We start from the raw sequence: 18,039 nt of genomic DNA, 5'->3' as shown, positions 1-18,039 counted from the left end.
TGCGCGATGCTTTTATTTCGACTGTCCCTGAACAAGATGTATTTTATCCCTGGGGCCAGCGTGAAGTCGTGTTGCATTAATGTAAGTGGAGAATTGTTGAGGAAAATCTTTAAAAAAAAAAAAGCCTCCCTCTCTCTGTGGATAGAGTATGTGTATCATGACAGTGAAATCTTTTCCCATGGCAAGAAATGAAAATGCAAATCCAAGTATGATGAGATGTAAATATCATGCATGATAAGTTATCGCTAGTAGTTCTCATCAATCATCGTGGAAATGATGGAAATCTCATCCTGTCCTGCCCACAACTGACTATTTACTATGGGGCTTGAGGGAAACACCGACCCTTATTTCTGTGTCTTCTACAGGAGTCATCAGATGAGGTTGCTAAGTGTTTTCCTTTGAAATGCTTGAACTGATATTTGCTAAGAAAATGGTCTTGTTTGTTGTTTCTAATCAACAGAGTCAACAGTCGTCTCGAAATCAGCAGCCTGCTTTTGTTTATATCTCTCTGAAATTAATGTCTAGTTGTTTAAAACATTTCTAAAGATTGTTGCTGCAAACGTAGCCCCTCCATCTTCAAATCTCAAACTGTAAAGCTTTGGTCTCAGTCCCATCGTGCTCCTCAAACCCATCTGTTGCTAAAGTCTGTCTTTCCATGTGCAGAACTGGCACCGTGGTCTTTACTGAGCAGGAAGTAGCCTTAAGCTGTGCAGAAATAAAGCAGCCTTTACTTTCATGGCACGTTTTGACCTGGTTTTGACGACTGAGCTCTGCAGGCTCTCGGACAGACACTGCGGAAAAACGCCTCCAGACAATCAAGTGCTTTTCATTTCATCTGCTCTGTCACTGAACGCGTGCAGACTGTTAACCGGGTGAGGAGAAGCAGGAGCTCCCTCAGCGTCCGTCGCCGCATCAGAGGAGAAAATGAACTCCAATCTGGGGACAGCTGAAAGGCGGGTTTGAGTGGCCTGGCTGATCCGTAATGAAACCACCTGAGTCGGAGTGAATGTTTTGGACGGGCTGAGTTTGACTGGCAGGATCTTAAAATGATGGTGGTAGCTTAGAGATCCAGGTTAAAGGGAGCTGATTGAGGCACAGATGCAGGAGTCCCCAACTTAAAAAGAGTCTTCTATACAGTAATTAAGTTTGACTCCATTGTTTCTTACCTTATATGATCTATTATATATCTCTTTGTGTCCACTCAGGTAAAAAATACCCTAAAGGAGTATGTTGACAATTTGGGAAATAAACTTATTTGCTTTATTGCCATGAATCTCAGCAGAAAATGAATGCTGCTCTCATGTTTGTACGGTAATTATGAATCTGGAAGCTTCCCAATTTTCCAAATTTGATATATTTTTATCAGGTTTTGTAATATCCTGTGGTGACAAATGAACAAACATGGGAGAAAACATGCACTTCACGTCTCTTCATCCATGCAGGTCTCCTGGGACGTTGAAATATGATTCCCACGTTAACAAAGAGGAAGTTTCTTTAAGTCCTACACACTCCGGGAAAGTTTACATTTCAGTCTTTGCTCAGCTGTTGCCGGCCCAGACTGTCCCTTGGTGCAGTAGACTCATGTTAGCGGCAGCTGTCATGGGTTCCCAAACGCTGAGGTCAAAGGTCGGCTGCCGGGCCCCCGCAGACAGATTCCCATTTGACCAGGCAACGTCAGATACCGGGCTGCGTGTGATGGTTTTGTTTTCACAGCGTTTTCCACTGTATCAGCGAGTTGCTGGTTTTATTGCTGTCTTCCGGAGTTGAAGTGATTTTTTTTTTTTTTTTCCTTTTTGTCAGATCACGCCCAGTGCCCTCTTTTCCTCCCTGAAGACAATGCACTCCCCAAGTTGACGGTTGTGTGGTTCACTCAACCGAGCGAGGTTCCCACAGGGTCAGGCCGTGTCCTCTCGCTCCGTCACCTCCTTGTTCACACAGCCCCGCTTCACATACATGAACACCCCGTCTGTTTTCCCCACTATCCAAACAGGGGCATTTTTGTGTCATCGCGCACATCCAAAGCAATGGCATTTTCCGTCAGCCTTAGGAGCTATAATCCAATAATAAAACCATGCAACAGTCAAGTGCTTCATTGTACATAAATCATCTTAGTTTTAGCTGGAAATGTCAGTTTGTGTGTGAGAATGAGGCTGACAGGGCATTTTCTCTCAGGGGGGAAAACTTTGACACTTCAAAATGTCAGCTTCTCAGCAGCTATAAGGCAGCTTTGTTTTCAGATTGACTGCTGTACACTTCTAAGTTCATCCAAAACTTAAAAACTGACAAAGTTAGAGTGAGGAGATTTTCACAGGGTGATGGCTATAAACAATAAATATGCCAGATCTGTTCATGTCTTATATACATATATGTACTCCTCTGTCACCCCCAGGACGTGAAGGACAACAAAGAGGGGGAATCTGATTCTATCTTGTATTTGAGTGGGAGAGAGCTCCTGATAAACCATGTTACCTGAATGATTTGAAGGGTTGGTTGATTTGCCCCAAAACCTTTGATCACATTTTATTGGATGAAAGTGCCGAACTCCTGTGTGCAAATGGACGCTCTTAACAAGCAGGAGAAAAAGGTTGCATCACTTTAGAAACTTTTCAAAAGGATTTTTGAATTTTTAGGAATGGGAAGCAGAAAAGTAAACGCTGGGATTTGTCTGGAAAACATGGAAATGTCTTTTTTTTTTCCGTTTCTAGTGACCTTTAAGCTTGTTTGGCTTTTACTCCACCTCCTGGAGGAAGTGTTTGGGGAAAGAATAATGTAAATCATGATGTTTTCATGCATCTGAAATGAGGCATGGCAAAGCCACATAACTGCAGTGCTGCTGTTGAATCTCTGACGTCCTCTCTGTGCTCTCCACAGGGTCAGCTCTCCCAGGCTCTCAACGGCCTGTCAGACCGAGCCACTGAGGCCAAGGAGTTCCTGGTCCAGCTGAGAAACATGGTGCAGCACATCCAGGTACTCTAACACACACACAAACACACAGGCATGCAGAAAACCTTCATTTTGCTTGACTGCAATCAGCCATAAACTGCATAAAATGCTTGGATCCCATCACTACCCCACTGACGTCTGTCGGCATGTTGTTACCAAAGTCTTATCCCCCTCTGTGATCCCAGTCCGTCCACCACAGCACATCTCTGCAGCAGCTGCTAGAGACAAAAAGGGCTTATCGTATTATTTCAAGTGTCACTGTTAACATTTTGTAATCCCTCACTTGGGCTATGTTCAGTGTCCAGCTACAGCGCTGTGTACGACACCGTTTTGTTAAAACAGCAAATGGCACTTACAGCAAAACTCAAAGTTCAGCTATGTGTAGTTAAATTCTGACTTCACCCTCTAATTTGGAATAAAGTGCTCTCTATTAATGGCATTCAGCGATTTTCAACACATCAAATTTTAAACTAGCATCATAAAATAAATGATGTACGTTTTCATGTGTAACACATTCAACTCTAAAGTGATGCCCTTGGAATACGTTTACGATTTAATGCATTATTATTATTATTTCATATGTGGACAGTGCATTAGTCACAGACTGTCAGGATGTATAAAAGACTGAAATCAATAAGAGCAGTTACATTCAATAAAACTGATGCATTGCCATAGTAACAGCGAACCACTTTTCAGCTGCAGGTTTCAATGTTTGGAAAGTAGTTGTTTTTTTTTGTGAGTGTGTGTGCGTCAGTGTGAGGGAGGATATTGATTTGAGAGGAAACGTCCGTCCACTCACATTCTGTGGCATCACGTGCAGACCGGGGATAGATTTAGATGCTCACAGCCTTCTGCTGTGTGAGGAGACAAAGCCACAGTCAGCTTAAGAGGCTGATTAGAGGAGGAAGGTGGGATTAAATGCCCTTGTTGATTATCGTCACACCGTGAGGTGACGCTCGAGGAAGACCCTGAGACATGAGGACGGGAAAACACTGAAGATGAGTTAGAGGGAGAGGAAGAGGAGGTGAGGAGGGAGGAGGAGGCGTGGAGGTTTGGGATGTGAGAAAATGAACAGTACAGTAGGCGTAATTTTTCGTACGGTAACCAGTCATACCATGTCCTCTGGGTGTGTTTGTTGTGCAGGAGAACGGGGTGGAGTTTGAGGCGTGTTTGGTGGCTCAGTGCGACGCCCTCATCGACGCCCTGAACCGACGTAAGGCCCAGCTGCTGGCCCAAGTAAACAAAGAGCACGAACACAAGCTGAAGGTGAGTGAGGCTGACGAGATCCATCCTGGGACCAATCACACTCTCTGAATATCCAGCTGAATGTGTCAGATGGATTTCATGTTGGGCCTGTTGTCGAAACTTTATTTGTACAATCAAAACAGTTTCCTGAGAAACTGATGAGAATAATGAAAACTTTAATGCCTTGCAATGTTAAGGAAAGTGATTTTAAAAAACTTATCCTGGATCCACCCCTTTAACCAGATACATATACAGAAAATTGAATTGGTTCTTCGCTGTCCCTCCAAATCGGTTCAGTACTTCTTGTGTTATCCTGCTGACAAGTAAACAAATCAACAAACAGACATGGGCGAGAACACATCCTCCTTGGTGGATGTAACGAAACTCCATTCCAGTGATTTCAGAGATACAAAAAGCCACATTTTTCTTTAGACCATCTGCGAACGAGGGACATAACTGAGAGATGGAGTTGACAGGAGAGGAGGAGGAGGAGGGAGAGATGCATTTGTGCTGTACAGCATCCAATTTCACGCTTGGACAGTCTGTAGAATCAAGGTTTCACACGTGTAGGTGGTTTGAGAAACACAGTCTGTGCATGGCAATATGTGAGCATACTCACACACTGACACACACATGCACACATACACTTACATACATATACACTCATTTTTCCTTTATTTTCTCCATATAGGGAATATGTACATGTGAAGCTCTGCATGTATGTGGATTATAATTCACTCGTTTACATTTAGCAGATTGAAGATTTTCTATAAGGAGGAGCTGTTCAGTCATTCACATCTATACCTGAACAACCTATAGCAAAGCACAGTAGTAGCTGCTGCAGCTTGCGCCACCTGCAGACAATGAGTGTTACAACTGAAGTTATATGTATTGAAATATTGCTGTAACAGTAGCTCTAAACTTTCATTGCCTGTAGGTGGCGCAGGTCGGGCTGCAGCTGTAGATTCTGAGACTGCAGCATTGCAAAGGACGCGGTGCCCGGTTTTGAGCGGCACTGTGAAAATGTAAAATGTGTTCCACTAGTGATTGACGGCTGTTTGTTATTGATGGATGGGTGTTTATCGAGGGACAGAGAGACACATTCACACCTTCAAAATGGAGGAATTTTAATGTGGCTCAGCCCTGATCGGATCCCTCCTGTCAGCCAGCAGATTGGTGTCATTCACTGAATCTTAATGCAAGAAACACACGTTCCTCCACGACAGATCCAATATTCCTTTTGCACTTTCAGCGTCGAGCCCTCATGTGAATCTGTGCTGCTCACTCACTCAGGGACGCTGCCTCCATCAGTTCTTCCCACAGAGTCTGTGATGCAAGAAATGTCTCTCTGTTTCATGTTTTTTTTTTTTTATTTCTCAGTTGGTCCTGAGGGGACGTCGTCGCTCACTTTAGGTAGATATCAGCCGGAGTAAAAGGAGGAGGAAAGGGTTCACTTCAGACATTGTTTGTTTTCTGAAGTGCATCTCCAGTAATTGGAGCTCCTCTGACATGGACAGTCGTGGACATTTCTGTCCCTCTGCCCTGCTAATGATAACGTTGTCCTCCCTGTGTTTTCCAGATGTAGCATCTCAGATAGGATTTATTTGCATATTAAAAGCAGATTGTTGCAGGAAACAAAATGCAAGCTGTGCGTTTTATACGTGTCCAATTAAGTAGCTAATGAAGTGCCCTGATTAATCCTGCTGATTCAGTCACATGAAGATTGCCATAAAAAGACAGAAAAGAGGCACAGAAAACATAAAACCCAGTATAAACAGAGGCTGCCGCAGCTGACTTGGCATCTCCCATGGAGCTTCCTGCTGCTCTCCAGGTCGCCATGGTGACCAGGACACGTTGAGCTTGTTGTGCGATGCTGTGGAGGCGAGAAGTAGTCCTCCATAACATGAGTCAGGTTCATTTTTTCTCCCATCTTGCACATCAGGAGGACTGACCCATGTGTTTGTGTAGAGAGACAGCAGAGGCGGAAGGTTGTTTCGTGGTGGTTTGTCACATTGAGCGCTTACAAAAGCCCCTTCACTCAGTCCCACTCAAACACCCAGACAGCAGTGTGACGCTGTTTCGTGGACCCGGGACAAATACTGAGGTCAAATCCAAATCCACAGAGGTGTCACCACACCACGTGAAAATACATATGACCAACCACCAAAAAACTTTGGATTATTTAAATTATTTTTTGAGTTTATTCTGCCAGAAATTCAGCTTGTTCAGAGACACTTGTTTTGCTTGAAACTTGTTGTCAAGGCATTAAAACCTACTATAAACCCATGTATAGTATGGGTGTAAAAGTTGAATGTAAACTCTTGAGGTCATTAAAACCCCCAGATTCCCAGCAGACATAATACTGAGGACATAACCTGGGTGTACTTAATGGTGGCCGCAGCCGTCTTTATAGCTTAAAGTATCATGTTTAAATCCCTTAAATGAAAATTGCATACCTAATCTAATGCTTGCAGCAGTTTTCAAAGTTTTTAGAGTCTTCCTGCCTTCCAGGCAGCTATTTTTCCCACTCTCTGTCAGTACGATATGAAAATCCACTTACAAAGGCGTTTAAACTTGTTTAAATGATAATCCATCACAGTGAGTGTTTTATGGGATTTTTTTTTTCTCGTTAAAAGTTTGCACCAGAGAACAGCTTTTCTATCCTGTCAGAAAGACGAGCATATAAGACCATCAGTTAGCAAACGTGGATGTTGTAAAAAAAAAAAGAAACTGTGACTTTTGATATTTCTGGCAGTAAGAAGCTTCCCACAATGCACCAGAAAGATGAACGATTGAAACAGTCGCTAAGCAAAAATGACAAAGCCATAAATGTAATTAAATTTACCATGATGAATTACTTCTCTCAGTATTGTCCTTTAATATAACACAGAGGTTGTATTACAGATGATCAAACTGCTTTCAGTCCCTTTCGCTGTGTTTCATCTGGGAGCTCTCAGGCTCAGCTGTGAACTGATGAGGGATTCTTCTGAGGGCTGATTAGAGCGACACAAAGTGAATCCAAAACTAAGTCAGCCTCTGTCTTCTTCCTCTCGGTGCAAAGTTTGCCACTGGATGCTTCCTCCCCAGCCCGGGTCGTATAATGAGTACAGCCATACTGAAGCTGTTTTTTTCTTGTTTTTTTTTTTTTTTTTACTGTGGTGATTTGCTATTGACTCCTCGTCCTCTGACCGAATGTTTCGCTCCAGGGGATGCCTGCTTCCCAGGGTCCCCCACCCCCCGGCCTGCTTTCAAACATTAACTGACTGTATGGCAGCTCATGGAAGAACTCAGGAAATATAAAGAACACTGGAGGAGAATATCAAACGATTAATTCTCTGACGTTGAACGACGTGGGATCTGCCTCAGAGAGTTTTTCAGTGTGTTATGGGAGCATGAACATGAAATATTTAAACTGCTGCTGAATCCAGTGTTAGACTATTATTCACTGCCACATTAATGTTTGAGCGATCAACAGAACTAACTTTGTCTGAGCAGCAGCCCAAAACCCAAAGATATTCAGTTCACAGCTTTATAAAACCGACAAAAGCAGAAAATATTCCTGATTGAGGAGCTATAACTTGACACACGACAGAAAATAGTTGCTAATTATTTTTCTGTCTATTTATTAGTTGATTAATCTGCTAATTGTTTCAGCTCTAATCCTTTTCGTCAGCCACTGAGCAAAAGAATGCTAAAGATTCTCGGCTTTCAGCTTCTCAAATCGCTCCGATTTACGTCGTTTCTGATTGTCGCTCAGACTAAACAAGCAATTTTCTAGATTTTCTGACGTTTTATAGACTAATTAACTGATTAACTGATGAAACCACAGAAAGATGAGTGGCTATTAAAAGCAGTCCTTCATTACAGCCCTATGTGTGTCGTTTTATCCCAGACTCTTGTCACGATTAGAATTCCCATCATGTATCAAGGACGTGAAGCCTCTCATACTGTTATAAATTTGAGTAAGAGATGCATTAATGCCATGCAGCCATGCAGGCAGCGCCCGGATCCTCGCTGACAGCTGAGTGTCAGTGGAAGTGGCACTTGTCACTTTCTCTGACCATCACTGCAGAGGAGGAGGCCTGATCCCTTTATTCATCTTCCTTTCATCCTCTATGTTTCCCACCTCATGTTCTTCTTCTTCTCTCTTTATGTTCCTGCCTTTCTTTAATCTCCTTGTACTTCATCTCCTCCCTCCATCGCTCTTCTCATCTCTCTGCTCCTTTTTGACTTTACTGTAACGTCTTTTGCTTTCCTTTTATTTTTTTTTTTACCCCATGTAAACCCTCCTTTCTCTGCGTGAAACTTTTAATTCCACTTTCCTGTGTGTTTCCCAGTGTTGTTAAATCATCTTCATTCACCTCCATGATGTCAGACTGTTACAGCTTTGCTGGCAGGGTCCTGACTGTACCAGCCTGTGCTGCTGTGAGGGAACAGGTTAGGACACTGCAGCCACAGTATCTTGCGGGGCCAAAAGTGCTGCAGTGGCCTAATAATTACAACAGAAACAGATAGAAGGAGGTAATTTATTTCACAAAGACAGAGCAGATCCTTCATACTCGCTCACAGTACAGTATGTGCAGCCAAAGCTTTATTATACATGATAAAAAAAAAATTCAGATGAATGAATCTCCCTCTCACTGTTTATCTGCTGATCATCTGGCAGAGCGGTGTTGCCGGTGGCAGCTTTTCCGTCTTATTCTTAAGCTGATTTAAAGTAGATTTCAGGAAAGATGACTGGAACGTGGAGAGAAGCTGCTCGGTAAGCAGAGAGGAAGGAGCAGAGAAGAGGAAATGATATGATGCAACTCGCTGGCATTTCTCTGCACCTTCAAGTCAGGTTCCTCCATATGTATCATACAATATGAATTAAGAGATTGTAACCCGAGCTCTGTATGGAGGAGAGACAGCGAGTATGATTGTTAAACAGGCAGTGACAGAGGTGACAAACTCTTCCTGGATCCCTGCCAGGCCACTGCAGGAGTGTGGATGTTCCAGGCCCGACACAGCAGGGATGGTTTGGCCGTCAGCCAGAGAAATATAGACCGAATCATCAGAGAGCGGGAGTGAGATTTCCTTTCACTTTATGGGAAGAGAGGCTAAACACGAACACGGTCCTCTGGCTGATTGATTTCAACACTAAAAGGGGGGAATAATGAGGATATGATTAGCTGCGTCTCCATAAATATTAATTTAGTTGAAAATATTCTGTTTGCAGTTGGTATTTAATCCCCTTAGGGCACAGTCAGACCTACAGTTTGTCTTCTTTGGTCCGAATCTTCAAAGAGAAGCTGGATTTTGGTGCTTGGTTCATTTAAGTTCACACTGCTGTAGTAAGAATGGGCCGAGGCTTAGCAAGTAGTCTGTCATTTTTGCAGCCTGTCATCTCAGCGGGGACGCGCAACCACAGATATTTTGGCAGAGGGGAAGAGGGGTCAGAAGAAATGTGATTCCAGACTCTTCCACTAAACATGATTGACTTCCAGTGTCTGCAGACTTTGCTTAAATTTACCTTCCCTGGTGTTCACAGTAGATAAGAGCACATGTGAAGCAGTGGAGACTGAGAGTCTCCGATGGTTCAGAACTACATTTCGTGTGTGTTTTTGCGGCTTGTTGTAAGGCAACCCGAGGTCAGTGAAAATTGTTTTCAGATGCACAAACAAACCGAAGTGAAACAGAAGCTGACATTTCTCTGCAACACTCCTCAGTCTTTCCCTTCTTAAACTTCTCTTCTAGGGTCTGATTTCAGTGGTCTGTCATCAGCTTTGCCCTTTAGATGTGTTTCAAAATACTCAGCTTTCACTTTAGCATCATGTGATATTTACAATATAAAAAAAGAGTGATATATCAGTCCCAGGGACTCTCAGTCTCCACTTCCTGCAATGTTGATGTTATCCACCTATAACTATGACTGTTTTGCAGATTTGTCCATAATTCAAGCTTAGTAACTTCCCCAGGTGACCCTGCTTAACCCCCACTGTCATGGCAATGGCTCATCCTGATCTGACATTATAAGCACCAGTTGTTCGGACAAATTAAAACACGCAAAGTTAATAATGTGACAGATTGGAAAGTCCATCCATCAAAAGAGGATGGTTAAAAGGTTTTATCACGATGGGCTAATTAGCATATTCATGACCACCCATTTAACACACACCCTGCATGAAACAACATGTGATTTGACCGTCTGATGGACGCCACCACTGTAAAACTTTAATGCACAGGAGTGATGTGTGGTGAAATGTCTCAGGGGAGGTGGGGATAGGAAGGTTTAAAGGCTAAATTCACCCCCCCTCCATTATTGAGTTTTCAAGATGTCACATCTGGTGTGATAAAGTTACATGTCTCTTGGTTGCTTTTTTTTTGTAAATAATACGTGAGTATTTATTTCTCAGGCCAACTGCATCTGAGGAGGTGCAGTTAATGAGAACACAATCAGTCACAGTCATAACGGAAGTCTTGACTGTTTGCATGTGCGGCACAGTACTTGCATATTGATGCTCTCTGACTGCAGTCATCGGTAAATCATCTTCATGTGTACAGTGTGTCAGTCTCCGAGCGGCTGCAGAAAGGATTTTCCTCTCCATTCAGCCTTGGAGCCCCTCAGATAGCAGCAGAGAAGTTTCTGTTACCTAGCAACCGTCGGTCCAGCACCTCCGTTTATTTCACACAGTTGGAGGGAGGGGTGTGGCGGTGGTGGTGGTGGGGGGGGGGGGCGTGGACAAGAGCAGTGTTAGTGAGAAAGAGGGAACCTCCTGAGTCGTATCTATCTAATATCAAATTAAAGCAATCAATTATCTGACTGTATGTGCAACAAGGAGGGTTTGTGTTAACTATGTGATCAGATCATGTTATGGGAAGATACATAATGATTAATAGAGGCCAAACAATTATATTTTTCTAATTTCACAGATGCTTTCTGAGACACAGACACAGATCAATGACTGTGTGGAGAAATCTTTAAAAACTACATCTGCATGTTTTGATTCTGGCGTCAGTTTTGGGCTTAAACACGTTTCAGAGCAGCCTTGTCACCATCGCAACCGGCGATGCTGACTCCTGTTCGCACGGCCCTGCGTGTGAAAGCAAAATGTCACTTTCCCTCCGTTAACGTCAGTAACAGCATCAGTTGCCGATGTCCCCTCAGCGTCCTCGTCCTCTCTCAGTCGGTCTCAAGAGGAAAAATGACTCAGTCAATCACTCTGACAATCCTGCAAGTTATCCTCATTATTGGTTTTCCTCCTGGTCATCCCATTCAGCTTCTCCTCATCCATTAACAGCCTTGTTTAATCTGTGCTTTCCAGCCTCCCTCCTCTATACAACATCTTCAGTTTCTCTGTCCTTTTTTTGTCCCCTTCAGTTTTATTTCTCTCCTCTTCCCTCGTTTGTTTCTCTCCTTCCCTCATTCATCATTTCCACCTCCCTCTCTTATACAATCATCTGCCATATGCTTATTGTTGTTGCACAAGTGTTGCAAACCCTAATTCCCTTGCGGTTCTTCTTTCCTCTCCTTCTTTTCTCTTCCATAATTTTGTTTTTTTGCCCCTTTTTCCATCTGTTTTTTCCAGGTGGTTCGGGATCAAATCTCCCACTGCACAGTGAAGCTGCGTCAGACCACGGGACTGATGGAGTACTGTCTGGAGGTCATCAAAGAGAACGACCCCAGTGGTTTCCTGCAGGTAAGATGCATTACAAGACTCTTTCACTACTGGTAGATACAACTCCATCGCTTTTTTATGTCCCAAGTTACAGTGAATAAGAGATTCTGCGTCTTGGAGCAAGATGCAGATGTTTCCTAAAGCACCAGTTCCCAACTGATGTTGCTGTATCTGAATGTCTAAAGAAGTGAAATTGTCCATGAATTCAGAGAAAAGGGGCAAAGATTTAATCAAAAAATCAGGAAAATAAATCTGATTTTGTGTAACAGGATCAGGTTTCTCAGATTTAACTTGAGAACTCCTCCTTGGGAACCACTGTCTGACCAGAAATGACCAGAAGGTGAAGCTGTCAAATCGATCGTGAGGAAATGTGAAGCAGTGGTGTTTTCTAGTTTTGAATCTTGTGCTTTTAAAGCTGCAGTTTTCTCACATTTTTCTCCCTGTAGCGGGAGGTTTAGTGACATTTCTCACAGGAAGGAAATTCATGTAGAAAGAAGAGAAATCTCGTTAAAACCTGCAGACATGACTCAGACCCAGTGAGATAACTTGCAGCCAAAACTAAACTAATAGATACAGTAAAGTTACAGCTTGGTTTTCTTAGCTGTTACTGAGCAATTTTACCTTGTTAAAATCAAACAGATCAACAGTTTGATGGCTAAAATACTTTGGTCTTGTGTTGATGTGATGGTCGCTCTGACTGAAGAGCTGAGTCTGATGAGCTGATCAATAAACACAGAACACAGTATATCACTATACATAAAAATGAGCTAGATATTATTCTTTATATATGTTGACTTGTTTGTTCACCTGTAGACAGATTTCATGTGCAGTGCACACTGTTCTGCCTTTGGGGGGTGAAGTTTTTTGGTTTTCCTAACAAAGTGTAAGAATACAGGGTGTTGTGCGCTGTACACATTGTAAAGTCATCTAAGGCAAATTTGTGATATGACTTTGGGATAAACAGACATATCTGTGATCCCCTTGTGGTTTTCTGGTATTTCTTACTGATGAGTGCCAAAGTTTTTATGTGGATCAATTTGTCTTGTGCTGCTCTCAGATCTCTGATGCTTTGATCCGGAGGGTCCACATGACAGAGAGTCAGTGGGGGAAGGGAACCCTCACCCCGAGGATGACCAGCGACTTTGACCTCACTCTGGACAGCGGGCCCCTCCTGCAGACAATCCACCAGCTGGACTTTGTCCAGATGAAAGGTAAAAGAGTGGAGATAAGAGGTAGAGACCTGAGGGATTTATATAAGAGTGGGCTAGGAGGAGGGAGGTACAGCACAGGAGGAGGCTTTTTTTTTTTTTTTTAACTCAAAGAGACAGTTGAAGCCCCCTTGAGAGCTAATGTCTGCTCTAGTGAAGTGTTTTTGAGCAAAACAATATATGCCTACAATCCTGTGAAGGAGCTGCTCTCTAGTCATACTGTGTTAAAACGTAACTTTACTCTGATATTTCTGTATGCAGTGTCTTCCTAAAATGTATTATGGACATTAATGTTATTTCTCTGTGAAGGAGTGTCCTCCTTTTTCTGTGACAGCAATCCCTTAAGGTTTACAGACACGTTTTAAACATAAACTTTATTGCGTTCTTGCATTTGACCTCTTTACATTTTAAAATCGCAAATTATTTTACTGGTAAACATAAGAAGGTGTTCTCAAGCAACGGGAGAGTGTGTGAACGTGCTGTTATTAGGGATGTATGCACAAATATGAACTTTGTTCCTGTTTGTGTATTTTGTACCTGCCTTATGTAGAAATGCTGAAGGTGTTTGCTTTAATATTCTGTAAATTACCCAGAAAGGCAAAGAAGTTCAGTGCGTTTATATTCATAAGTCGGAAGCCTTTGATTAATGCGTTATGAATTCATAAATTCATAGTGAAATTCATAAATATCGAACAGGACTCTGTGCATCGCAGAGTCAGATCCATTTGAGAGGAGTGTGGAGTGTGTGTGTGTGTGTGTGTGTGTGTGTGTGTGTGTGTGTGTGTGTGTGTGTGTGTGTGTGTGTGTGTGTGTGTGTGTGGGCATCTTTCCATATCTCAGTGGACTGTAATCTGGCCTGGTTTCCCCTCCTCAGTCCCAGCTGCACCGATGCTCCAGCTGGAAGAATGCTGCACTCAGAACAACAGCGCCACGTTGTCATGGAAACAGCCACCGCTCTCCACCATCGCCGTGGACGGATACATCCTGGAGCTGGACGATGGAAACGGGGGGCCGTTCAGGGTAGGTTTCCCTCTGCAGGTACTCTTCTGTCCCCATGTCCTGCTATTTATCTTTCGACTCTTAATAGATGTCAACATTAGTTTTTCCTTTAAATGGGAACTTTTGTGAGATTTACATTTAGATTACAAAAACAAAAACAAAGAACGGGACCAGTTAGAGTAATAACTCACCTTTACAGAACACTGCCCCCCTTCTGTCTCAACAAAGACTCCTTCATTTGGTGCCAGGGAGGACACCAGCTCAGCCAGGGGAATGTCAATGCAGAGCTTTGTCGCTGAGCTCCCTCGAGTCGATGTGTGACGGCCGCACTGCACAGCTCTGAGTGACATGAGATCAGGTCAGGTGACACACTGTAGTGAGGCACTGAATGACACGCCGTCAGGAGAAAAGACCTGTAATGCAGCTGTTCGCTGGGATGATCCCGCAGGAAGTGTGATCCGGGATCAAAGCAGCGCCCATACCCTCGCACAGGTTCACCGTGTAATCGATCCTCCTAAGACCCTCCCCAGCGCTCCATACATTGAGGCCCCATGCTTTGTTTTAACGACAACTTATACCTCATGAACAATCCCCTCAGTACAATGGCGGAGGATATCTGTGTCTCACCTCTAGACCTTTAAAGAGCAGTTTCCTCCATACAGTACAGTAGCCTGGTTGACTCTCATAACAATCAGTGTGGAAGATCTGTGCAGCTTCTTAAAGTGGTGTTAAACTTTGGGATGTGTTTTTTTGGGAGAGAAGAAAATAATGTGTTCCAGCAAAAGGGAGAAAAAAAAACAAGACTATTTTTGATTTGAGATGCTTCTCCGTGTAATGAGATTAAATGAAGAGAGACGAAAATTGTTCCCCATTTCCCATTCTTGAAGCACAGGATAAAATGTCCAGGGAACTCTAGCCAAATGTCTATTTGGGCTGGAAACATACTTTTTCCAAATTTAATAAACATTTTAATGGGAGCATTCCACAGTGTTGTGAGTTCTTCAGAAGCAGAAATAATCGTACAGTTTTGGACATAACACCTGGACAAGGACTTGGGTTTGTTTTGCAGAGACTTATACAACCCACATTTCTAGTTTAACATCATTTTAAAGCAATATCTCAGAATTTCAGCAAACCTGCTGAATCCTGCTCATATGCGAAGGTCTCTCTTATCAAGTCTTTTAAAAAAGTGAATGTAAATAGATGACCCTGCCGACTCTGATGGTTTGTGAAGAGGCTGAAATGGGACTACATTTGTTCCTCTAGACTCAGAGCATCCGATAAACACTCCCTGGCTTAACGTGAAAAGTCCAGCAGCTGTTTGCAGAGGCATCCTGTGTTTTAATTTAGGAAAAGCAGGCAGTGACCTTAAGTCAGTTTGCTGGTAGCTAAAGCCAGCTGGCTGTAATCTCTCACCCTTTAAGTTCATTCCTTGTTCCGCAAATGTCTGTTTGTACGAGCCCTCATCGCTCCGTCTTAATTACAACTGTTCCGCGAGAGGGTGATCATTTACATCCAGCCTGCCAAACGGATTCACCAACCGTGTCCGCTAACTGCTAATTGGTCGGCAGTCGATGCCAAATTGTGTTGCAGCCTGGAGACATTTTGTCGCGCAGTTTACACTGTTAGTCTGAGATTTACCACACAAATAGTCTAGAACATCTAAGAGCACCCTTTGGAACTTTATATGATTGTGACTGATTTGGATGGTTTATATGATATTGTGCTTAATGAGATGTGGTGTGTGTTTCAAAATGCCATAGTGTTGTTTTTGCGTTTACAACCTGCCAGTCAGTCTGTGCATCTCTTTAATTTGAGCACAAATAGTTTTATGTCATACCTGCGCCTGCAGCTATACTTTGCCAGGCAACTATTTTCCAAATTGTGAGGGAAGTTTTCTCTTCCTCTTCTTCTCTCTGACTCATTGAGGCTCGCCAACGCAGCGCCACGCTGAGCCTGGCGAGTTGTGTCCCCATGTCTATTTATACCCCGGTGTGGGCTGCCTCGCCCACGCTCAGTTGTACAAACTCACACTGTCTTTTATTACACTCACCGCCAAATCCATTTGGGACACTCCTTCTGAAGCGGAGCCGGCCGGGTTACGAAAAGCGGGACTCTGTGTCTGTTTGGTGTCATAATTACGCACTTGATGTATCTGCCAGTTTAACAGGAAGCACTGTGTCTTTACAGGAAGTATACGTGGGGACGGAGACCATCTGCACAGTGGATGGGCTTCATTTCAACAGCACATACAAGTCCAGAGTGAAGGCCTTCAACGCCAGCGGAGTGGGCCAGTACAGCAAGACACTGATCATGCAGACATCTGAGAGTACGTAAAGCACCAGCTCCTGCTCCTACTTATATGACTATATATCTATTAGGAAAAGGACACATTTAAAACAGAATTCATCCATTTATTCCTTTGATCTTGGATGACTCAGTGAGTATTTGGGATAAAGTTGTTCATGCCCAGAAAGTTAGAATTCAGAAAGAGCCAAGGCTCAAGTCTGTGAAGTCTCTAAACTTTCAAGAGCTTCTTCACTGGCAGAGCTGATCTCAGCTGGACTCACAAACCAACCTCAAATATTTGTCGTCAAGCAAGCAAACATCATTTATGTAGCACAAAACAGTAGTGATTTATAGAAGGGAGGAAAAGAAAAGGAGGAAAATACCATAGTGGCTCTGTGAGGTTGTAACTTGCTCACAGTGACAATGCAAACATGCTGATGTTTAGCAGGTAAAGTATTGACCACATTTAACATCTTAGTTTAACATGTTAACAGGCAACATTTGGTAATTAGCACTAAACACAAAGCACAGCTGAAGCTGACAGGAATGTGTCACTTTTGCGAGTTTGAATCATAATCAAATCACAAATTTGACCTGATGGAGGCACAAGATGAAAAATTAATCCCCAAAGAAAGTGAAACTGCCGAGATATCTGAATCAAAGCAAACAAAGTATAGCTACAAACCAAAAACTATTTAGAAACTCATGTTATCATGTGGACAGACATCCATTTTAAGATGTTATTTTCAGCATGTTTGCTCTCCAAGCTACATACCTGCCACATGTTTGTCACTGTACACCTTTGTTTTTGAAGTTGTTGAAGTTGTTGCTGTTGAAGGTAGATTGAAAATACAATTTACTCCTTGGATTTAGTACACATTTTTTCACGCGACACATTTCTATTAAGATTTTGTTGCATGTTAATGCCATGATGAACCATGATTATTTTGTGTGAACCCTAAGAAGAGTAATTGGGGAGACTAATAAACAAGCAAACAGTCATAGCAAACAGCTGGCAGGTATTTTATAACAGCTCTTGTTTTTGTCATTTGATAAGATCACTGTCTAGAGTCTTGGCTAAGTTTCCTTCTTCTGTTGGGAGCCACGTTTTCATTTTGCAGCAAATGAATCCTGACTGAACACCAGAAGATCTTAAGAATAATAAATTGTTGCTGCCAGACTAAAGCCTTGCATCTTCAGAAAATCAGGGAGTAATTGGGGGTGGGGGTGAAAATATAACCGCGATGCATTTAGATTTTTTAAATTATGAGTTTCGAGGGGAATTTAAGGACCTCCGGGCCGTCAAACCTCTTCAACCTTTTATTTATCATATAACCCAAAAATAATAATGCTGAAAGCTTCCAAAATATCTGTTGCAAGGTTTTAAGCCAAAAGCAGCAACAGGGTGTAAATTCTGTTTTAAGAGTGTGTTTGAGCTTTTCAACCAGGTACATCCAGCAGCAGCTGGTTCGCGTATAATCCACCCATGTGCTTGCTTTCCCATTATTTTAATGCTGCTCTGCATAGATGGGGAAGCTTGTCATCCATCAGTGGACCTGAAAGGCCCATACAGCCTCCCTACCTGACAGAGAGAGCACTCAGCAGCTGTCGGGGGCCGTACAAACTGAACTAACCACTCAGACCTTTTCAGTGTCTTTGCAGAGCTGTGACCAGACTGTGCTTTGATTTTGACGCTT

At 42.9% G+C, this 18,039-nt stretch overlaps 1 protein-coding gene across 11 annotated transcripts in view; it reads left to right on the top strand.

Annotated features, from left to right (window-relative positions):
- Positions 1–18,039, top strand: part of trim9 (tripartite motif containing 9) — a 30,926-nt gene that overhangs the window by 8,046 nt on the left and 4,841 nt on the right. For 4 of the 11 annotated variants that reach the window (XM_041060786.1, XM_041060781.1, XM_041060782.1 and 1 more), the window contains exons 2-7: positions 2,872–2,967; positions 4,087–4,209; positions 11,757–11,867; positions 12,904–13,057; positions 13,929–14,074; positions 16,244–16,382. In XM_041060786.1, the coding sequence (XP_040916720.1) occupies positions 2,872–2,967; positions 4,087–4,209; positions 11,757–11,867; positions 12,904–13,057; positions 13,929–14,074; positions 16,244–16,382 (769 nt within the window). Of the gene's footprint in view, positions 1–2,871; positions 2,968–4,086; positions 4,210–11,756; positions 11,868–12,903; positions 13,079–13,928; positions 14,075–16,243; positions 16,383–16,977; positions 17,006–18,039 lie in introns of all 11 variants that reach the window. The other 7 variants (XM_041060789.1, XM_041060787.1, XM_041060783.1 and 4 more) reach the window with 6 other exon arrangements.

This window comes from Toxotes jaculatrix, chromosome 17, assembly GCF_017976425.1.
Source record: "Toxotes jaculatrix isolate fToxJac2 chromosome 17, fToxJac2.pri, whole genome shotgun sequence".
In the NCBI taxonomy this organism is placed as follows: Eukaryota; Metazoa; Chordata; class Actinopteri; family Toxotidae; genus Toxotes; species Toxotes jaculatrix.
Note: the sequence above shows the minus strand (reverse complement) of the source record. Positions and strands in the feature narration are given on the sequence as shown.